This window comes from Aquila chrysaetos, chromosome 9 (genome assembly GCF_900496995.4).
Source record: "Aquila chrysaetos chrysaetos chromosome 9, bAquChr1.4, whole genome shotgun sequence".
NCBI lineage: Eukaryota > Metazoa > Chordata > Aves > Accipitriformes > Accipitridae > Aquila > Aquila chrysaetos.
Window position 1 is genome coordinate 39070013 of NC_044012.1, and position 22534 is coordinate 39092546.

Genomic DNA, 22534 nt, shown 5'->3' on the forward strand with positions numbered 1-22534 from the left:
AGAGAGGAAGTGGTATCTGAGATATGCAGTATAATAAATGCTGCCTTGTTGCTTTGTAATCCAACAGCTGAGGAGGTTAACACACCAGTGAAACAAATCAGGAAGCCCTGACTAACCAGAGGGACCACGCCGATAGCTTACCACAGTCTTGGTATCACCAGCAAATCCAACTGCACCATTTTTTCACAAGAGTGGGTCGACTGGGAAGGGACAGACCATTCTGAAATGTTTAACTATATTACAAATGACGATGGATTCAGGCTGTGTTTTAATCCCATGGCCTATATTTGACAATCCTTGTTTTGGAATAAATGATCAAAAAGCTCAACGCAGTTTCCTGTATTCTACCAGACATTTATACAGCCATTTGTTCACTCGTTTTCTGAATGAGTATGATCAGTCACAGCCCAGACATAGCAAATCAAGCTCCTGTTTGTGGACACAAGCTTGCCAATATGCATTAACTGAACATAGTTCTTGCATCAGGCAACATATCATGTGCTGTCTCCCTCACATTCTGAGCTAGAAGAGGAACATACAGATACATAAGGTTATTTCTTAACACTAAACTAGTTTCTTTCAATTCTTTAGTTTTCCTCTTCCAGCACAACCAAAGAAACAAAAGAAGAGCTGCTTATTAATCTTAACAGTTATGTTTCAGTCTTCACGGAATGGAAATGGATAGAAACACACAAAGACGACTCACTTCTGATGTGCTCTGACTACAGAGCCTCACTTGATCCAGAATTTTAAACGTGTTCACACTAGACTCTGGTTGAGTTGGAGCAAATGACTTGTGGAGAGCTACGATGGAAGAGGGAAAATTCTGACACTGGGACTAGAAATCATTCCTTTGCTTCCTGGATGCAGTATTGTGTGGTGCAGAAAGAGGCAGGCAAATAAATCTACTGCGTAACTGTACCTCCACACATTCTTTTTGAAATTAGTACTTTATTATATCACATTTTTCCGCAATGAGGGCCAAAAATCCACAAAGAAATGTGACCACAAAATGCTAAATAAATGGTTTAACTAGCACTTTGTATGCTTCCCCTTTCATTTTTATGTTTGCTAAAGATATTCTACATATCTGGAACAGCACAGTTTGCCAAAATTTGATGTCACTTTTTTATGTTGCAGGGCATCTCTCAGGCCTTTAGAAAAGCAGGAAGTACCAAGTACTCTTTAAATTCAGGAAGATCCTTCTAAAAATATAGGTATTTCTAAAAAGATTAACTACACTCTAAAAAGATAGGATTGTAAATTCCCTCTGGTGCTTGTTAAGGCTGTCTCTGCACAAGAGGTTTTCTCCCTTTATTTAACATCCCTCATACAAGTAGCATCAGTTACACTGAAAGCACTGGCATAAAGGGGCACAGTAGTCTTAATCTTGTGTCATCTAAATTCATTCTAGCAACAGGGTAGCAAAAGTGCTTATATATTGCTTCTGCGAGCACTGGTAGGAATTTTTTTAAAGGTAATTTAGACAGGTCATTATGAGGACTTTGAGCATGTAAGTCTGTGCTTACCTACATTTTATTCTAGCTCGGCCATCTTGCTTGTTATTTTCTCAAAAATCTAAAAGGTAGCAAACTTGTATGGTTGTTGAACCTCTCTGGGAAACAGCTTTGTATTATGTTTGTGTCCTGAAAATTCTAGTTAAGACTGAAGTTCCAGAAAAGCCAGTCGGTTACATTCAGGTTATATATGTCATTAAGAACCATTAAATGCAGAGAACTTCTATTAAAACCTGTTCCACAAACAATTCAAGACAGAGGAAGCCTAGAATGAGTAAGAAAATTAGGGTGACTTTTATCTTCAGCTTCCTGAAATCCTACAAGCCAACAGAAAAAAACTAGGGCCTTTGTGTTACATAAAATAGCATTACATGGTCTAATAAAAACCTGGTTTTGAAGGGGAGAACATAGTTCAGGAAATAATGGTGTTTTCAGGAGGGGATTTCTGAACCTATCTTTAAAGTTAATGCAGACGAAGGTACAGATTCATACAAAAGCAGGAATTTGGGCATAAAGAAAGGGAACAAAAATATTTTATGAACAATAAAACTAATTCGAGAAGGTGCAGACCTTGGTCAAAGATTTTTTTTTTTTCCATGATTTGGGTTTGACTGCTTCATAGATTTGCCAGTAAGGGCTGAAATCCCACTTCAGCTATTCCTTCTAAATAAAAGCCTCTTTCCACTCTCTGGCTGCCTATTTTCACGAACCTTGCAGAAATCTAGCATGTTTGAGCTTATTCCTCTCCATCACATATGGCTAAATTTGGCTAATGGTCTCAAAACTTCCTATGGTGGGGACAAGGAAACAGGCAAACATGGGGAAAGCATAGTCATAAAAAACTTGTTTCCTTCTGGGGATGGCGGCAATTCATAGCTTATGAATTTAGAGAGTGCTTCTTTCCAGGATTAAGAGAAGGGGAAATATATTGTAAAGGCCCTACAGAAAATTAAAAGTCTGTTCACTATCTGCATGGTTTACTACTATACTCTAAAATGTAATGGGGTTTCCGCTTTTCTTGGCTTTATTCTATTTCCTGGATAATATAATAACGTTAAGAAAATGAACACTGAGGTTTTCCTGTCAAGGGTCTATTTCAAAGGAAATAGCTAAAAGGCCTAACAGTCAGTATATTCAGCATTTCCCAAATCACCCTATTAATCTGCAATTAGAAAACATTGGCTCATTCAGTCTTGCTGTAGGACAGAGGTAATAACCAGAAGACCCCTTCAGGTCCTTTCCAGCCTTTTATTCTCGTATCCTATTTATGCACACTTACTAGTTATGCTCCTAAATGGTATTTAACCACTCAGACCATTTAGGCTAAGATTTTACTTGGTCTATTTGTAAGTGTAGCTTGGTTTCTGTCATTCCAGAACTAGTGAAATTAGCAATAGATGCACACTTGATTCATATTGGCTACCTCATTTCTTCCCATTAGTTACATTTTCAAAGAAAGCATTCACCCTCTATCCACTTGATGGATGAGAGAAAACACTCTGGAGGAATTCAGCTTCTAAAAAGGTTGACGTAGCAAGCAGCCCTGACCCATCTGTCATGATTTTGAAGACAGACGTTGATTCCCATGCCCTTTATTCGGCTTTGCGTCACTGACCAGTAGACCTCTGTTTTTACAAGGCTGGGCTGGAGGAGTTGCAATTTCAGCTAATATATCACCGTGCAAGTAATTCAGCATCTGTGCTGCAAACCCTGGAGAACGCAAGTGTCCAGAGAAGAACCAAATGACTGTATGAATGCACAGAGAGCATGAATGTCAACACACGGCACAAAGACAGACAGAAATGGCTTCTTTAAATGGAAATGCTTCTGAGAGGAACGATGGGCATATTGTCTGCAAGTTACAAGTAAATTATGTATCATCATGGCATTAGCTCTGTGGGGAATCTGAAGGCCTCCAGCCTGCACTGCTACTGCCTCTAGTCACTTCTGTTCATTTTGACATTAAATGCTATGAGAATCTGTCACCTCCAGCAGAGCTTTCCATGCACAGGGAATACAGGATGGGGCTTCACATACCAAACTAAATTCATGAAGTGACCTTTATCAAGAACATGTCAGGAGTTAAATCCACCATAACAGGGGATTTCCTTTAAATGCTAGGTGTGTACAACAACATTCTCCTGCCAGAGAAAGAACTAGAGGGAATTTAAACATTAAACAGTTAGACATTAAACAACTCTGCAACAAAGTCTTTACATTTCAAGTAATTTCTTCAAAAACATTACAATTTTTACCAGTCTGCTCTCAGGAGCTTGCGCAATGACTTACAAAAACCACAGAAGAAACTCATCCAGAGCCTCAGAGTGCTTTGTATGACCCAGAGTTATGCATTCAATAAGAAGAACAGATGGGAAAAGGAGAATTGAATTACAGGGGAAAAGAACATTATTTGAATGGAATTTTGAACTAAAATGGAGAATGACTGCAGGACATGTACAACGAGTCAGTTCTGGATGGGAGATGATGAGAGGAGTCAGTTCTTGACTCAGCAGTGAGGAGCCTGTTGAAAGGAGAGAGAGGAGACAGACGGGAGGAAAAGGGAGGGCTCCACTGTCTCCAGGAGACAAGCTGGAAAGAAGTCCAAGGAGTGAGGGTGTGGTTTGAAAAACAAGGAGTACAATTTCAAACTGGATCCTGAAGCAAACAGGGCTGTCAGTGAGCGCCTTGGGATGCATGAAATGTCAATTTTCTCTGTGAGAGACCAAATCAGAACTTTTGGAGTTGTGACCCTCTGTCGTTGCTGCACCACAACATCTTTGTGCTGCAACTGCTGATACAGCGTTCCTAAGGTTTGCATTTATCTGTTAGGCAAAACATTGACACTCAGTCGGTGCCAGTCAGCATACAGCTGGGAACAGATGCAGATAAAACATTCTGCGTTCAATGCTGTGTCACGCACATGAGCTCTCCAGTAGTTTGTAGTGGTCAGCTGCAAGGACGTGCAAGTCCAACCTGCAGACTCCGGGTCACTTAAAGTTTTACTTGTTCACACTCAGGCAGGTCTCCCGCTGTCAGCAAGTGGACGCTCTCTCATATAGGCCAGAATATATGCCAGTGCCATTTTATTTTTTTAATCAAAACAGTAAAGTGGCAGACATTTGCAAATTGAACACTTCTGTATTTAAACTGTGATTTGAACTGATGTTGTGGAGCAAGACTCCAAGAGGAACACTTAAGAGAAATGCACACTGCTTCTCCAGTGAGACTTCCTTGGCTGATTCTGTGGGAAGAAGACTAGGAACATCCACAATACATACAACATTTTTCCATATAAATAACAGCCTCTCCAAGGCAAAAATGCAGCTCTTCTCAGGGCTGTTTTCAAAGACTGAAAGAGAGCATCAGGCTGCCGTCCATAGGAGGAGCCAGAAAACAGAACATCTGGAGGAGAGCAACCTCTGAAAAAATAGAGAAACATTTACTAGGAGCTTTTCCATTTGCGTTGTTAAAGGATTGCTAGGGATTACATCCTTCTCAGCTGCTAAGTGCTGGGGCTCTGCCTTTTATAAAGGAGGAAGAGAGTAGCAGCTAATCAGAGGGGTGCTAGCACAGCAAAGAATTAGAGACTTGAGACCCTCTATATTTCCTTTTGATAGACTATAGACTGTAGGAGAAATACCTTAAATAAGGCCAGTACTGCCTTTCCATTGAGAGATCCCAAACTAAATATAGAAAACAAGGTCGAAAGACTCAGTTAAAACATCCATGTACACAGCTGACTGTACAGAGGTCAGTTTCTTTAGCTATGGAAGCTCAGCTAGTTGCAAAGTGGAGACAAGATGGCAAAATACTCTTCCCATTTTTTTGATTCGTGTCAAAATTTCAAACACTATCAGCTAGCTCTTCAGAGCTGATCACACTTGCAAAGAATCTAACGCTTGTTCCCAGCAACGCCAGGTGTTAAAAAGAACAGATATTTAAACACAGAACAGCATAAAGAAGGTACAAATGAGAAAGACATCAGCAGACGAAGTATGGCAAAGCACTTTAACATAAAGTGAGATGCTTTTTTTACTACGGAAATTATGGGATGTTGTAATTAGGATTTGGCCAGCTGGGAGTGGGCATGAAGCATTATATTATTAAAACTGGATTGAGGAAATATAACAGACCTTTAATTTTAATTATACTTTAAAAGAGCCTTGATTTCCTTAGCCAGTGATCTCTCTAGTTCATGTCCGCAGTTTAGTGCCAGACTACTAAGAGTGACTGCACACAGTACACAGTGATTTTTGTGCATTTCTAAGTCTTGCTAATAAAGATGTCTCAGAGACAAACTTGTTTCCTTCCTTTGTCACAATTTTCTTTAAAATATAAATAATACAAAAATGTATAACCTATAACTATTCACATTACTTAAGAGGTCCTACTTCATTTTTTAAATAAATGATGAAAGTCTGTGGCTCGCCTTTTTTTTTTAAACAGAGCTAGTTAGCTATAAATTAGAAAGCAAAAGCTAGCAATTGGAGCTCTGGATATAAATAATTAGCATCCATAAAGCGACTGTGAGGGAGGGCAGTTGACAGAAGCAAACACAGAACAATTTCATTATACCAAAATGGGCTGGTGACAGATCATGTCCTGATGTCCCACTGATGGTCTTGTCTCTGCAGCACTGTTGACTTGCCCTCATTTAGAAGTTGATACAGCTAATCCACCATAAAGAAACTGCTACTAACCAACCTGTGGAGTAGATGCTACTCAAACCCCGTTTGAGACCATCTGAAGAAAAGTTGTCTCCACCTCAGCTCCATTTTTGCTTGCTTTTGAGAGAACAGACCTTGGTGCCTAACCCCAATCGCGAGTCCTCTGGGGACAGCTACAGATCCCAGATTTCCTGAGGGATGGGGCAGTTGCAGCACCTCAGTCCCAGCACCTTCTGCCACCTGTTCAATGAGCTGTTCAGGATTTCCTCAGTCCAGCTGTAGACCTTCGGATCTCCCGTATGTGGCAAAGAGGTCCCCATGGCTGCAGCCTGCAATCGTGCGCACCACTAGGAACCAAGGTGTCTCAGCAGAGCCATGCCTACGATTCCTTTGGAAACCTAACCCAGTTTTGGCAATTCCCAGCTCCATGTATTAAAAATGAATGAGGTTAAGTAAAAATAATGAGGTTTAAAATTGTAATATATTTGGAATTGTTTTAATCTGCCTTCTGGTTTTGAGTCTTCAGGGGTCCCTTGTTCAGCTTTTCTTTGCAAACCACAGCATGAGAAACTAATTTATAAAAAATTAAATCAGAGATTCTCCTGTAATCTTGTGCTTCCCAGAGCTGGGCTCTCTGGGAAAAGCGAACACCACGATGCTCTGGATAAAACTGCTGGAGCTAGCAACACCGCAGCAGTTTCCATCTCAAAGGATTACTGTAATTTAGGAGAAACATAATAGCAGTAACGTTACCTTCACCTCCCTCATCTGATGCTAATGGGCTGACTAGGAGTGAGGGTAGAAAAAACCAGGTGTATACCTCTTGCATGTTGGACCCTTCACTTCTTGGTTATTCAGTAACTTTCCGATTTACGATGTCAACTCTCCGGGCAAGGAACCCTACTTCCATTTAGAAATTCAACAGGGCAGAACAGCAGGATGGCTTTTCAAACATACCTGATAACTGGTCATAAAACTCCTCACCTACCTTCGGGCACGGCAGTAGGTGGCAAAGCCCATGTGGCGCTACCATCTCTCGGTGGGCCGAGGGCAGTGGGCAGCCATGCCGTCTGACCGAGCCGGACCCAAGCATCCGCTGAGCCCCTCGGGGCTCCCAGGGGCCGCTGAGAAGCTGTGGCTGCCCTGGCCCTTATGCCCCGAGCCAGGGGCCATGACTGTGAAAGGCCGCGCATCCCTCTGCTCCCCTGCGGCCAGGACGAGCCGGTGTCCACCCCGAGGAGGAGGACAGCCGCTCTTTGCCACAACCAGCCACGACGGCGGGTGCTGGGGCAGGCCGCGGGGCCCGACCGTCAAGGAAGGAGCGGGCCTGCTCCCGCCCTTCAGTGCCCACCAAGGGCCACAGCCGGGCGGCGGGGCAGCGCCTGCGAGCCCCTTGCCTTTCTCCTCACCCGCGGCGGGAGCCCCGGAGCCCCTCAGAGGAGCATCATCACCCCCGGCACCTCCGCCCCTGCCGTGGGGAAGGGCGGGAGGAGGTCTCGGTGGGGCGGAGGGGGGGGGGGGGGTCCGTGTGAGGCGGGCGGCGGGACAGGGCCGTGAGGGGCCGCAGCGCCCACCCACCGCCCGCCGCTGCCGCGGGGAGCCGGGGAGGGGGTCGGGTCACGTGAGTGCGTGTGGCAGCGGCGGAAGGATACCTGGGGCTCTGAGAGCCCCTCCCGCCCCTCTCCGCTGCCCGCAGCCGGGGCGGGGGGAGCCCCCCCCCCCTTTCCTCGGAGCCCCCTCCCCAGCCCTGCCACTCAGCGGGAGCGGGGGGGGGGGGGGCGGGGGGGGGGGGGGAGGGCGGGCGAGGGGCGGGGGCTATGGGGCGGGGGAAGGAGCTCTGCGGGAGGGACTATTTGAGGAGACCCTGGCAGGCTGGTGAGGTGCGGAGTGATCCCGGCGCCGGAGTGAGCGGCCCCGAGCTGAGGCAGAAAAGGGAGGCGAACCCGCTGGGGCGCCATCCCAGCGAGGGCACTGCGCCTGCGCCGCCTCCCCCTCCCCTCCTCCTCCCCGCCGCCGTGTGGGGTGCAGCAGCGCCTGCCCTGCTGCCACCGCCGGCCCCTGCCCCGCGCCCCTGCCCCGGGGAGCTCGCCCCCCCCCCCCTCCCCCCCCCTTCCCTCCCCAGCCATGGCCCAGATACTGCCCATTCGCTTCCAGGAGCATTTCCAGGTGAGCGGAGGGGGGGGGCGGTGGGGAGCACAGGGACGGGGCTCCCCCTCCTCTGCCTCACCCCGTCCCTCAGAGAGGGGGGGGGGGGGGCGCGGCCTATCCGGGGCTGGGGGCGCGCTGAGGGGACGTTGGGGAGCGGGGGGGACGGGGACCGGGCCGCGGGACCCCTTCCCGCCGCCGCTGTGGCGGGGGACCCTCTCGCCTTTCCTCTCGGCCGGTGCGGGGCCGCCGTCCCGGCTGGGCGCCGCGGGAAGGCGCGCGGGGCCGAGCCCGCTCCCGGTGCGGGCTCCCCGGCTGCCGCCTCCGTCCGTCCGTCCGTTCGTCCATCCCCTGGGCTGCCTCTCCGCGGCGTGCGGAGCGGCCGCGATTTGTGCAGAGTCACTCGCCGCCTGAGGGACCTCCCGCTCCGGGGAGGGGGAGGCGCCGGAGCCGGGCTGCTCGCCCCGGGGACCGCGGGGGCTCCCCCGTCTCAGCTTAGGTGGGCGCTTTATTCTTGGAGAGGGATCGAGGTTTTTCTCTCTTGCCTAAACGACCGTCAGCCTCCGGATCGCGGAGGTTCGTGGGAGCCTCTTTCTGTGCAGCTGCGAACTGGGAGGAAATTGGTGAGATGAGGTGCAAGAAACCATTTGAACTTGGAAGCCGCACAGCCTCTGTCCCTCCTTCCAAACATAACAATATTTTTAAAAACCCCTCCCTGAAAATGACATAGTTCTGTTCTTAATAGCCTGTGAAAACCATGATGCCAGCGTTGGAAAAGATCCATGACTAATGGATGCAGTACCGACAAACCGGTTTATCTGTTTCCTTGTGAACTGGTGGTGAGGGAGGGTTGTAAATGGAGTGAGAGAACAGCAGTCTCTGAACATGCAGTTTGAGGCAGGAATTAAAGGAATTTGCTAAATGAATGAGAGAACAGGAAGTGGACTTGGCAAGTCATCCTTCTGTCTCTGTACCGCCCCTTCTGTCAAATCAGGCATCCATTTCAAATTATGAACTGGGTATCATCCATCGGTGTGGACTTTGTGCCACTTCAAGCATGTCAGCTTGGGAAATGGTTATTGCCACTTTAGCTCCCTTTGGGAAGTGTTTTTCTGCTTGACTGGAAGAACTGTCTTGGTCGCTCCGGAAGGAGTCCTATCCTGAAAAACAGTGATAGGGCTAGCGAACTCCAGAAATATCTGATCTCTGTGCCCAAGGGAGCAGACACACCTGTCTCTTCAGAGTTGTCATGGGTTAAGAGAGTTTAACATAGTGAAGAAGAATTATACTGTCACTTCCCCTCCTTCCCTGCCAATGTCCACTATAGCAGTGTCTGTAGTAACCTCAAATGAATTCCTAAGAGCTACAGTACAGCTGTCTGAGGAAGAAACTTGGGGTCAAAGTGGTTTTGACATCAGACTCTTCTTAGAAAGAAGCATATAGTTCTTACAATTTAAAACTAGCAAATGTGACCAATCCTGCTGATTGTGTTTGGTCTATACAATAATGGTGAGAGAACATCACAGCTAATGTGTCATAGGTATAATGTGCTGCTTTGCACATCAAATGACTCTTTCTGTGATAGCTAGTGTTGTGTTGTGTGTCTTGCAACTCTGCCAATATTAACGTTGTGGTACTTCTCTTGGGGGTGGGGGGGGCTAGCAAATTTTCAGGGGATTTGTACTGAAGTCATATTCTATTTTTTGCTACCACCTGCTTTTGCTCTTAAATAATTTGATCTTGGCAAAAGGACTAAACCTCTGCTTGAGGGATTTTTCCCCAGCGTGGAGGCTGTATAGAGGAGTAGGGGAAACCTTGGGACCCCTGCTGCTAACATGTAGGACCAAACTCTTTTTCAGGATTCACTCTCTCCCGCTTCTCCCCCCAATTTGAGTGCAGTAGCTCCAAAGCAGTACTCTACTAAAGAGTAACTGAGATTAGTAGTAGCTGGGAGTAGGAATGCAGCCAGCCTCCTTGGTGCTGCTTCTGCAGTTGTCTCTACATGGTGGGGGGGGAATCAGAGGGAATGTGGGAACTGGTAGTGTTTGCTCTGGCTGGATATTTGCAGTACAGTTTTATCAGCTCTAACTTTAAATTGTGTTGTAAACATTGAGAGTCATGAATAAATGATACATGGTGCTTATTGTTGACTGGTAGGGAATTCATTAAAATATCAGGCCTTCAGTCCTTTCATAGTGCTTCACTGTTACCCATATTTAGCTTTATCAGCTTAATATCTCTCCCCCCTGCCATGTTACTTCCAAGAAATTGGCTTGGCTACAGTTAAGTTGTTGTATTTAAAATTAGTGTAACAGATCTAATATGCTGCTTTATGATGTTAAATCAAAAAAAGTTACAATTCCTTATTGTGCTGTGTTTCAGTGATCCTATGTGAAATCTTTCTGTACATTATGTCAATCTGTGTATTGTTTATACCTGTAGTCATTTTAACTAATATGGCTTTAAGTGGTTAGAATAGCTGTTAACACTGGAATTACTCGATTCCAAATTCAGCCTGTTGCTGATGAAACATTTCACTTAAGTTCAGAGTATTCCTGAGATAGTTGTATGTACTTCACAAAAAGAACTGAAGCATGTGGAAAGTGCTCTCCAGAGAAACTAAACATAAGTTGCAGTGCTAAATACTGAACTCTTCTCTCCCACTCTCTCTGGCTGGAAGTAGATAAATGATAGTGTGAAGTGAAACAGTGATCTTGGTCCACGTAAAATTGGAGGAGTACTAGGGTTCAGCAGACTGTTTACATTCCTTTTGAAGCTCATTTTGCTTTATGTTGATAATCCTTCTGACTGAACTGTAGCTCCAAACCTGTGCGGGAGGAGTGGCTGCCAGTCACAGTGCACATGAATATACAAGCTATAATAACTTCATATTTAAAGTCCTGTGTGAGCTTGAAAGATGGAGAATAGCTGCAGTAAAAGAAAGATATCCAGGTCTTGATGTGGTAGTAGTCAAGCTGAGAATGAACTCAGGTCTTACTGTTCATTTAGTGCCATTTAATGCAATTGAATGGTTGTTTTCAGATGTGAATTCAATAGCTATGAGTCCTCACAAATTCATAAAGAACTTGCATCTTGCTCATTCTTCCCACAGACGATATCGTAGTTAAGTCCCATGGTGAGAGAGGTAAGATAAGGACTTACATTTTTATCTGTCTCGTTGCTCACCAGCTGCATCAGTACAAACTATGGCAGCCCTGCTATAGTGAAGTACTAGTACGCACTACTTAAGCTACACTGATTTAATCAGGTTCTTAACTCCAATGCTTCTGTTGGAGTAGTGAATTTTAAACTGTTTACCAGATTGAACTCTTCCAAGGGGATTGTGGAGTTTACAATGGAAATGCTGTAAAAGACTAAATATACTGGTACATGGACTGGAAGCAATACTGCTGGAATTCAGTGTACAGAGTGTTCTTGATCTAAAATTAAACTTTTCTTTTACTTAGTCATTGGTTTGCTCTTAAGAGCTTGGCTTTGTCCCCTTTTGAGCTTTTGTCAGTTTCCACTAGCAAAAATCTCTGCCTGCAGGGAAAACTGAGACAAAGTCTCAGGTTCCTAGGTTAGGGACTTCATCCCTTAGATGGATAGACACAGGGATCTATAGACAGAGTTCTGCTCTCAGTTGAATAACTAATACAGGCTCTTGAGCACAGCCAACTAATGTGAAAAAACTTGTGTGCATGATGTGCTCTTGATGTGGAAGTTTTATGTGTCTTGGTGCAGCACTGAGAAGCTGAGGTATCCTAGCTTTAAACATAAAGGATGTAGATTTACTTCCGTCATTTTCTGGACAAAAACACTTTCTATTTGGATAGTCTGAGATGTCTTGTTAAGAATTACTGTCTGTTGTGCAATAGGCATGACTGAGCTGAAGTGTAATGGCTTTCATGAGTTTGCTTTGGCTAGACATGTGGACTTAAAAGCACTCAGGATATTTGCAAGCTGTAAATGACTTTTTGGACTTGTATTCGAAAGGTAGGGCTAAATATCATGACTTGATTCAGCTATTTAGTGTTGAAGAGACCATATTTGCTCACTGGATTGAAAAGTGCCTTACATGTGGTAGGGAGACTCATTCCATAGATGATCTAATCCTCATCACAGACATACAGGAACAGATTTTTGTGTAGGAAGTAACTGTCACTTAAGATGAAAGCCTTAACTGCAACTAAAACCTGTGAGCTGGTGGTCTTGCATGTTTCAGTTCTTGTATACTTCCTTGATGTCCCTCAACTGTCAAGATGGGAACTACAGCAGGGGATGAGGGGAGGGTGGGCAACTGAGAGATGTCCGACAACTATATGCAGATCCTTATTGAGCATGATTATAACTTTTTATAGTCACATGAGTAAAAGAGTTCTGAGAAACTGTATTACTGTGTTCTTGGTTTGTATTGTGCTTAAAATGATATGTGCTTACAGAGCTTTTAGCAGGCAGTTAATTGGATACCTATAGCTTCTGCCCAAGCCTTACTCTCTTCTAACGGGCTTAAAAAACAATATTTGGTCACCTCTAAAAAGCATTTCCACTAGAGCTGTGTAGCATAAAGCTGAAATGGGGTATTTACTGAGCCCTGGAGGGATCTTAAATTCGGAGTTCTTCTGACTCCAGCATTTAACTGATTGTAGGTCCCAAGTATTGGAGTGTCAGTATTAAAGAGACAGTAAGTTAGGTGTAAGTATTTCCCATTAGAGAAAGGGACTTAGTTTGAAGACTGATAGTATCAGTATCTGAGTTGGTCTGTGCTGGTTTAGTTTGGATCACTACACTCCACAGAAGGGGAAAGGCTAGATTACCAGAACTCTTGTGTAAAAATTTTTCAACTCCATTTCTTAGCAAATGGTACCATGCTGGTAAAGTAGAATTGGGAAAGACTAAATCTCAGATTAATAGTTGTAATTCATCCTAAGTGTGGGACTTGTGTATCTTCATTCGGGTTGAGAATCAAATAATACATCTCGGGTTAATCTTTACCATGTCATAAGTTCTCAGTATCTGTAAGATGCCTAAAAGTAAGTTTGGTATCTAATCCAGTCTTGCAGTAATATGAGATACCTCTGAAGAAAAAAAATCTTTATCTGGTTCGTTCAGCCTGATAGTGAAGGTAGTTCTGTGCTGCACATATAGATAATGGGCATTAGGGTAGGAAAGGGTGGGAGAGGCATTAGGCTGTTACTTGTAGAACAGAATGTTATCCTTTCCTCTACAGCAAGGCTTACAGTAACCTACATGGGGGTGCTTGGTAGGGTTTAACTGGTCTACCCAAAAATAGTGTGGGGTAAAATCTTGGGAGGAGGCTACCTCCATGGTAAATGTCTCTGGAATGACTTTGTAATATTGAATCCTTCTTTTCAGAAGAAGGCAACCTTAGTTTGAAAGTACTGCTTGCCTAAGGAACATAATAAAAAATGAAAATTTAGTAGCAATTGAGAGGTCTGATGTTCACTCCTTTATGAAAATAAACTGCAAAATCTCTGGTTTGTATATACAAACTTCAGAAATGACCTGTAGCACCTTCACCTGAGGCCTTTTAAGATATATAGCTAAATGCTTGCTACCTTCTGTAATAAAGTTTTCTTAATTCTGTGCTTGAGGAAGATGGGAAGGTGCTTTAGAACAACATAGTTCAGATTGTCTTGGCAGGTTTGTCCCATCCAGGATAGAAGCAATACTGGCTGATGTCCCTTTGTTTGGTGGTAAAGGGATTGTGCTCATATTCTTTTGTATAGTCATAAGGAATATGCCTCTTAACGGTGCTTCCATGTTATAGGAGCACATAGGATCTGATGAGGATACTTATCACTCCCCTTATGGCAGAACAGTCTTCAGTGTTTTCAGACTGCTAAAATGTGAAGCGTTGTCATCATTCACTGAGGCTTGCAGTATTCATATGACCATCCTTTAAGAAGTACTGACATTTTGCCTTTAAAAGATGTGACTGACTTCCCTAATAAGGATGGCAGTGATACTCATGCATAATTTAGTATTACATTTTCTGAAAGCTTTGCTAGATTTTGTAATAGTTAAAACGGGAAATCTTAATACCAGGACTTGATGTAAAATCTTACCTAGCTTAATGGAGATACCCGAAGTGTTATCCTTCAACATTGACCAGATTTTGGAGTGAATAACCTTGGGCTTAAAGCTGAACTTTAAGTAGGCTAATGCCTTGAGATTCTCACCATGCAGAAAGAGTGGCCAGGGGGCTGTCTCTTGAAGAGTAGGTCAAGCTGAAGCACAGTAATTTAGAAGAGACCTTGAAGAGGCTGTGTTTCTACTTCAGTACTCTGGAAATACATCCGAGTTTGGGTTAATTAAATCGAGTGAGGAACGTGGCTATGCTGCAATTAAATTTCTTAACCACTCTTGTGACACTTAACTTAGTCTCTTAGAATGGACTGTACTGTATTGCTAGATGGACTCAGATCATGCTCAACATTAAAGTGCTCAGGTGTCTACTACCTGAACATGTAATTTGTCACAATAAGTGGATATTGTCTGGTCTAGAGCATGTGACTAAGAACAGTGGAATTGAGTCCATCATTTATTCCTCTGTTGTTTAAGGTCACAGAAGTTGATGGAGCTACAACTTGCATGTTTATTGGGTACTAAAAATTTCTGCATTATATATGAAAAGTACATGAGTTGTCTTGATTTGGAAACTTCTTTCCTTACTGACACAGAAGCCTGTAATAGCTGCATGTCCAGTGGACTTGTTTTCAAAACTCTAGTTGCAAGCAGCTTCTGATGTTCTTGTGCCTAAACTTTGATTCTCTTCTGGAACAAATGGCACCTACTGAAGCGTACTACTGTGTATTGAAGTATTTACCTGTGAAGTGAGGTGTTAGCTGAATGTGTCAGTTTTGCCGAGACACTTGTGGGAGGGAGTAAATGTCTCTTTACACATGTGTACATTTGGCTTGTATTGCATTACTGAAATTTGAGTACCTTGAGATTAGCAGTTACTGAGCTGAATGGCTCTTCATTAGTAAGCTGAACAGAAAACAAACACTTCCTGAGGCATTCTTGGGCACAGTCCTCACACACCACACTTCTGGGTGTCTCCATTACATACCCAATTTATGATTTAGTAAGTAGCTTTACAGAAGCTGTAACAAGCCATGATCAGCCAGATCAAAACACAGTAAAACAGTGTTTGTGACACCACCATGGGACTTGTTGCCCAAAGGGTTTAGTCTATTGTATGAAGGTCCGGGTGGTATGTATCAAAGGAGTCTAATGACTTGGTGATGCTGGTGGTAGTTTCTATACTGTCTCCTTGAGGGCAGTCATTTTTCACTTGCAGTGCACTGAAAAGCAGTGTAGGTTAATCCCTTAGGAAGCTTCAGTGAAGCTGATACAGTTCTTCTGCTTGAAAAGCATTGCTCTGGGGCATAAAGCAGGTGCTCAGGCTTGTCACAGTTACTGTTATATAAAATGCAGCTTGCATACATACCAAGCTGAGGTGTGCTACATAGGTGAATCTGATTTACTGCAGACCAATTGAAACAGTGATACTCATTCACTGCCACCTGCTCCTGTTAACCTGAAATTGTAAGTGAATGGAAACAAAGTTAACACAAAAGGATGAAAATGGGAAATAGCCATCTTCCAGGGCAGTCTATTCAGTGGCACAAAATGACTTTAAGTTACATTAAGAGTAACTGCTTTGTACCTACTGCCACATGATTGAGCACAAGTTATGTTTTGAGAGTTGGATGTAAGGCTGGAGGGGGCCTGCATTGAAATCCCTTGCCCTTGTTGTTGAGCCAGGTGGGATGACATCTTGGGCAAGGAGAGATGGAATGACTGATTATTTTAACACAACTTTCTTACCTTTCACTGGTAAGAATTAGAGTCTAAGAAGCAAGATGAACAAGTGCACTTGTAAAAATAGGCCATTTGAGACCTGCTATGTAGACTTCATTCCATAATGTTGCTAGGAATAGGTTGCATAAGGGTAATTGGTTCTTTCCATAAGGCCCAGTGATGCTGTACGTTGTAGTTCTGCCACTTAATAAGTTTCTAATATCAAATTTACCAGCCTTGCTTAATCTGGAATCGTGATGCTACTGATAGCATACAGCCTATCACGTTACTAGACCAAAGTTATGCAATAAATGCTTATGTTAAAACTCCTTTTAGTTTGCATCAATAACACAACTTTGGAATGTCTTTAGGACTTGAATAGTGAGAATTGTGTAGTCCTTTACCTATGCAACAAAGAGAATCAGAAGATAAATTGTACTTCCATAATATACACTCTTGTCAGAGAAGTATACTAGTCTTGCATTTCCTTCTGGAGGAGACTTTAGACATAGGCTTGAGTTAGACCTTCAACATGGGAAGGGTAATAAAGCACTCTCTTCCGTCTTTCTAGCTCCAAAATTTGGGCATTAACCCAGCAAACATTGGATTCAGTACCCTAACAATGGAATCTGACAAGTTCATCTGCATCAGGGAGAAAGTGGGAGAGCAGGCACAAGTAGTGATAATTGACATGAGTGATCCAACAACACCCATCAGACGCCCAATTTCTGCCGAAAGTGCCATCATGAATCCAGCCTCTAAAGTAATTGCGCTAAAAGGTGAGTAACCCTTTATTATTGCAGTATGAAACATACTGTTTAGCTGTATTACTGCTTACATATGTTCTTAAGCTTAAGATTTATCTAAACTTTCTAAGAATATATATGAGGATGAGAATTCTTGCCTGAACTTGCATGCTGTAGTTTTGGCAGTAGATTTTTCAGTAATCTTTGGATGGTTTGCCTCCAAGTAGGTGTGAGATGCTTGGGCTGGGCACTGCAGCCTCCTATCCTCACTGAGGACCAGGTCAACATATGGTATACTTTCCCTTTAAACAGGTGTTGTAAACACAATGTTCACTTGTAAAGATGAATAGGGGTGCAAAGCCATTCTTGGTCTCTGCTCTGTCCTGGCCCTTTCTTGTAGCTCTGAAGAGCTTACTAGATAACAACAAAATGTCATAAGGATGGCCAGTAACTGTGGAAGTCTAAATGTACAAGCATGTTAAGTTTGGTAATAATGAGATCCTGCAGATAGACCTCTGCTTTCCAGTAACTGTGATGTTGATGCTGCCTTTAAGTAGTACTCTGAGCTCGAAGAAATAATTGTTAATACATCTCTGGCTCTTTTCTTAAATGACCAACTTCTGGTATTTAATCTCAATAACTGTTACTGACTATGTACTTTTCTTCCTGCATCTTATCTAAACAGATGGTGAGTGAACTTTGTCGTGACATTTCATGTTCAGTAGTACAGAATGGTCTAATCTCATAAAAAGTACTGAACTTTAAGGTAGCCATTTGACAGTTCACTTCATAGCCAGGTGGGGGATCTTAATCCTCAACTGGTATTATAGTGAAAATGTTCTCCATTGGCTTGTTGCTAACCATTTGGCTGCTTTGACTATTGACTGTACCAAGTGAAGGAGAAGAGTGTGCTCTCAATGTTTGTGTGTGTATATATGATGGAAGTACAGTTGATAGACAAAACCAAGTTGCAATATTTTTATGAGAGACCTCTGCTAGCATGTCCTGTGTGCTATTCATTTCTGCCTAAGTGTGTTTTTTTTATTGTGAAAAATCATGGTGAAATTACTTAGGGGTCCAAGAAATAACTGGCCTCAGAACTGGCACAAACCCTGTAACTTCTTGTCTTTGATCTCAAGCTTACACTGACATTAGGGAAAAACTAATATGTTTGACTTGCTGAATCTGTGATTCAGCTAAGATGCTTATACATCTTGCAAAGGACTGCCTTACCTGGGGTGTGGGTAATGGTAACAATGAAAAAATAATTTCAGATCTGTTGAGTTCACTGTCCTTAATCTTGGACCCCTTTAAACAAACCATATTGGCAAGGAAAGTGCCTTCTCTACGCTAGCAGAGCTTCATCTACCTCTTAAAAGGAAACTATATCATCTGGTTTTAAAACTAACTTACTAACTAAATGGCTTATCAACTTCAAAGAATACAGCTTTAATCTTGCCACTGTTAAGACTTGCTCAAAAGGAGTATTGTTCTGTCCGTGCAGAAGGTTGAGTGAATGATGTCACATTGACATGTGAAGTTGTGGTGTCAGGTATTCCAAACTTAATGATCTCTTCTTCTATCAATAATCTAATGACCAAAGGGTTGGGTAGAAAAGAGGATGAACAGAGCTACCTAACCCATGTGTTGTTACCCATGATAACCAGCAGAACTACAGTGAGCTGCACTGAAGACATGGTTTAAGTCAGTCACTCCAGACTTTCCCTGTTGATTGGCTGAGGCTTCAGTAGTCAAAACTGTTGCATATTGTGACTCAGTGTGCCATGATTGGAAGTTGCTCATAATCTGAGGATTATTGAGCAATAAACGTACAAAGCCACCCTCTGAAAAAGAAATGAAATGGTTCTTGATTTAAACTGAAATACAGTATGCACAATTTCATTTCTGGATTGCATGTGGCATTCTCCTGGTGTACCAAGATTTATGCTTTGTCCTTGTGTTCGTGATTCTCTTGCTTTGCTCTGTAGTGAGGGTACTCCCCAGTTGGTGCAAGTGGAGAATGCAGCACTCAGGAGTGCTCCCATTCTTTGTGGAATGGAGAAACTTCATGCTCCAGTGAACTGAAATGTAAATTCTCGTGCCAGTGTTCAAAAAACAAAGGTGCTTACTTGACTACACCTGTAGAGAATAGTCTAAGTAGACTGCTCAGTCTGGTAGCTTGATCAGAAAAACTTATGTAAGAGTCTGGCTTTTTGTCTCAGATTTTGGCCTAAAAGTGTTCAAGAAGACATACGACTCAAACTCACACTTGCCCTCACTATGACTTTATAGCAGGTTCTGCTCTCTTAATCCAAATACTGATTATTTTTTTTTGTAGTTTAATTACAGTTTAGAGTTCTGAAGTTTGAATTTATGTTGCCACAGTTAAGAAATTGTATTGCTGTGGCTCCTGTGGCCCCCAACATGCAGAGCTAGCTGTCTGATAAAGCTTCTAAAGCCATTTCCAACTGTAACACAGCAGTCAAATTTAGTCTAGAAAATAGACAAGCATGAGCTTTTAGCTTGTTCCAGTAGCTTACTGGTTTCTTCTATGTTCTTAAAACTAGGAAGGACATCCTGCTTCCTTTTCAGGAAGACCTGACTTTGAGAGTAGTTTCTGTATGCACATACTGGTATTCCTGTTTAGATGGTGACTAGAGACTTTCCAGAACTACTTGTCTGCCTTCTGCATGTGAGGCTGCACACTGTGGATGTTCCAAAATCAAGCCCTTGATAGCATCAGTCCACTGCTGGACAAATTGTTGCCCAATACAGTAAATACGCTGTTTCTAACTATCAGTTTACAGCTGGTGTTAGGCCTGGGCTTATTGCATTTATATAATACAGTAACTGCATGTGCAGAGCAAGGTGGTCAGAAACAGGCTGCTTTTGGTCCCAGGAAAGCTAGTAAGCTGTCCTGGGAACTAGTTGATCAGGTTAACACTTCTTCATGCAATTAATCCAGGGAGCATAAATGCTGCATGTGGTAGCTGTCAAGTCTTGTGTTGTCTCTTGACACTGCATTAAACTAATATGATCAATTTACTGTATAAATTATGCTAAAATGTTATAGAGCAGTCTGAGATGCATATTAACTTGGGGTTAGTATCTTTTGAAAATGATTCCTCAGTGGCCAGCAGCCTTCATCTATCAAAACTTCCCAGTAGAAGGAACATCTACCAGTTTGATAGTCAGAAGTGTTACTAGCAGAGAAAACATTTCTGAAATGTAGATAGAAATAATGGCATTACAAGCCAATACTCTAGCAGTCTGAGTGGGTGTCTTGTGAACAGAAAACAATATTCCTAGAGCTGAGTCGTCTCATCTGCAGTGAAGTAAAACATCCCTTTGACTTACTGAAGGGAACAGAGTCCCTTATTCTTTATAGGTTGGTTCAATTAACATTAGCTTTAAGTATACCCTTACTAGCTGCTTCTGGTAATTAAAAGGAATACTGAAGTGAAGCTTAAACCTGCAATATAGTTACCTAAATCATGAAGCAGTAACCTTAACTGGAACGAAAACTCCAAACTTTTCCATAATCTTTCTAAACTTTTGACTGTCTTCTTCAATAGGCACTTGTATGACTGTTGTACAGAGCCCATCTATCTCCTAGTTAAGTGCAGAGATCATTCAGCAGAAAAATAAAATGGAAGCTGTGGTCTTGGGCTATCTCAAGAGCTGTTGCAAGTCTTGTGCTGTTGGACTCGGTCCAGGTCATCTACAGCAGCTACTGAATTGACACAAACTGGAGCCATTCTTTCTATTAATTATACTGAATGGCATCTACTAGACACCCATAATTTGATATACCAGTTCTGCTACCTAAACCAGAGTTTACACAAGCTCTGTAGTTTAGACTGTCTTTTAACTACAGCTTATAGATAATTAAAATGTCTATGCTTGTCAGTTGTTGGAATGTCCATGTAAGTGTCCATGAGAAGTAGACTTTTTTGCTTCGGGGATGGTAGAGGTGTTGGAGGTGGGGAGGGGAGTCTGTTTGATAAGAGTCAAATATCGAAGGAGGCTCAGATGTGACAGAACACTAACCCTGTCTGTAACATTACTGGAATAGTGGGTTAAACAGGGTGCCTGTAAACAGGTGGACTACAAGATGGCCATTGTGGTAATCTGTCTATGATGTTTCTTGGGTTTTGTCATACTAGCTGGGAAAACACTTCAGATCTTTAACATTGAGATGAAAAGTAAAATGAAAGCCCACACGATGGCAGAGGAAGTGATCTTCTGGAAATGGATATCTGTGAATACAGTTGCCTTGGTGACAGAGACAGCAGTCTACCACTGGAGCATGGAGGGAGAATCGCAACCCCAAAAGATGTTTGACAGGCATGCTAGTCTTGCGGGCTGCCAAATCATCAATTACAGAACAGATGAACACCAAAAATGGCTGCTGCTGATAGGAATTTCAGCACAGGTAAGTTAGCTGGAAACAGCATGCTGTGAAAACAATCAGGACAGCCCTGTCCCCACTTCACTTAATAGCTGCTATAGTTTCTTAACTTTGGTTTCTTTAGATCAAAAATTCAAGGATATCTTTTGTGTAGGAATAACCTGACCTTTAGTGTGATTAACGTGTTGGAGGAGGGGATGAGAGGCATTTGCTGCTTTTTAGTTTACTGTCCCAAAGGTCTTGCTATAAACATCTGAAATCTTATCTCTAAAAGCTGACCTTTCTTCTTTTTTCTAGCAAAATCGTGTGGTTGGTGCAATGCAGCTGTACTCAGTTGATAGAAAAGTCTCCCAACCTATAGAGGGCCATGCAGCAGCTTTTGCAGAATTCAAAATAGAGGGAAATGCCAAACCTTCTACCCTCTTCTGTTTTGCTGTGAGGAGTCCTGCAGGGGGCAAGGTAAAGTCTGCAGCTGTTTTACTGTTCTGCTGTAACAGAACTCTACTAATAGAACTTCAGTGATCACACAGTTTAGTGTATGCTTTCTGAAGAACAGCTGGGGAACCATGTGTGCAGCATGTTTGGTCAGTGTCAAAATGCTTTCTTTCAATAGGGTAGAAACTGCAAAAAGTCTTAAGTTGCTTGGGTGAAACTTAGACATAAGAGCAGATGTAGATGCATTTAAGAACTGAGCTCAGGGTGTTAAAGGATCAATTTATGCCCACATGGGGTTTTTTGTGTGTATGAAGTCGAATTCAGTACAGAAAGAGGCTAGATAAGCCTTAGTGCTGTAGGTAGGTTGTTTGCATCAAACTGATAGTGGAATTTAGTAGCAGTTGAATGCTACAACTGCTGAGCAGTCTGTAAAGAGCTGAGGTAACCCTAAAATATCTTCAGTGCTCTAGACTTGTCCTGCAAAATTGTTGATGAATTGACAATTCTCTCTCAAAACATCTTGAACAAGTTGTCTTGAATAAAAATAGTCTGCTTTCATAGAAAGCATGAGGTTTTTTTCTCTTTTTGATCTTTTTCCCAGTTTTTAAGTTCCAGAAAACTTGTCCCTCTGATAAATATCTGGAGCACAGCTCCCCAGACTGTGCTGGTTCTGGATTGGGCAGATATTCATCAGCCAAGTGTGGCAGATGACTTCAGTAGCATATCTGAAAAGAGGAATTTCTTTCATGTGGCTGTACTTGCAGGCAATCTTGTGACATGTAC

General features: G+C 42.9%; 1 protein-coding gene across 6 annotated transcripts in view; it reads left to right on the plus strand.

Moving 5' to 3' along the window:
* The first annotated feature begins 8045 nt into the window (after positions 1 to 8045).
* CLTCL1 (clathrin heavy chain like 1) overlaps positions 8046 to 22534 on the plus strand; it is a 37374-nt gene continuing 22885 nt past the window's right edge. The window contains exons 1-5 of one of the 6 annotated variants that reach the window (XM_030025966.2): positions 8047 to 8350; positions 16731 to 16938; positions 17591 to 17593; positions 21072 to 21340; positions 21614 to 21775. In XM_030025966.2, coding sequence (XP_029881826.1) covers positions 8309 to 8350; positions 16731 to 16938; positions 17591 to 17593; positions 21072 to 21340; positions 21614 to 21775 — 684 coding nt within the window. In that variant the 5' untranslated portion in view covers positions 8047 to 8308. Of the gene's footprint in view, positions 8351 to 16730; positions 16939 to 17590; positions 17594 to 21071; positions 21341 to 21613; positions 21776 to 22534 lie in introns of all 6 variants that reach the window. The other 5 variants (XM_030025961.2, XM_030025963.2, XM_030025967.2 and 2 more) reach the window with 5 other exon arrangements.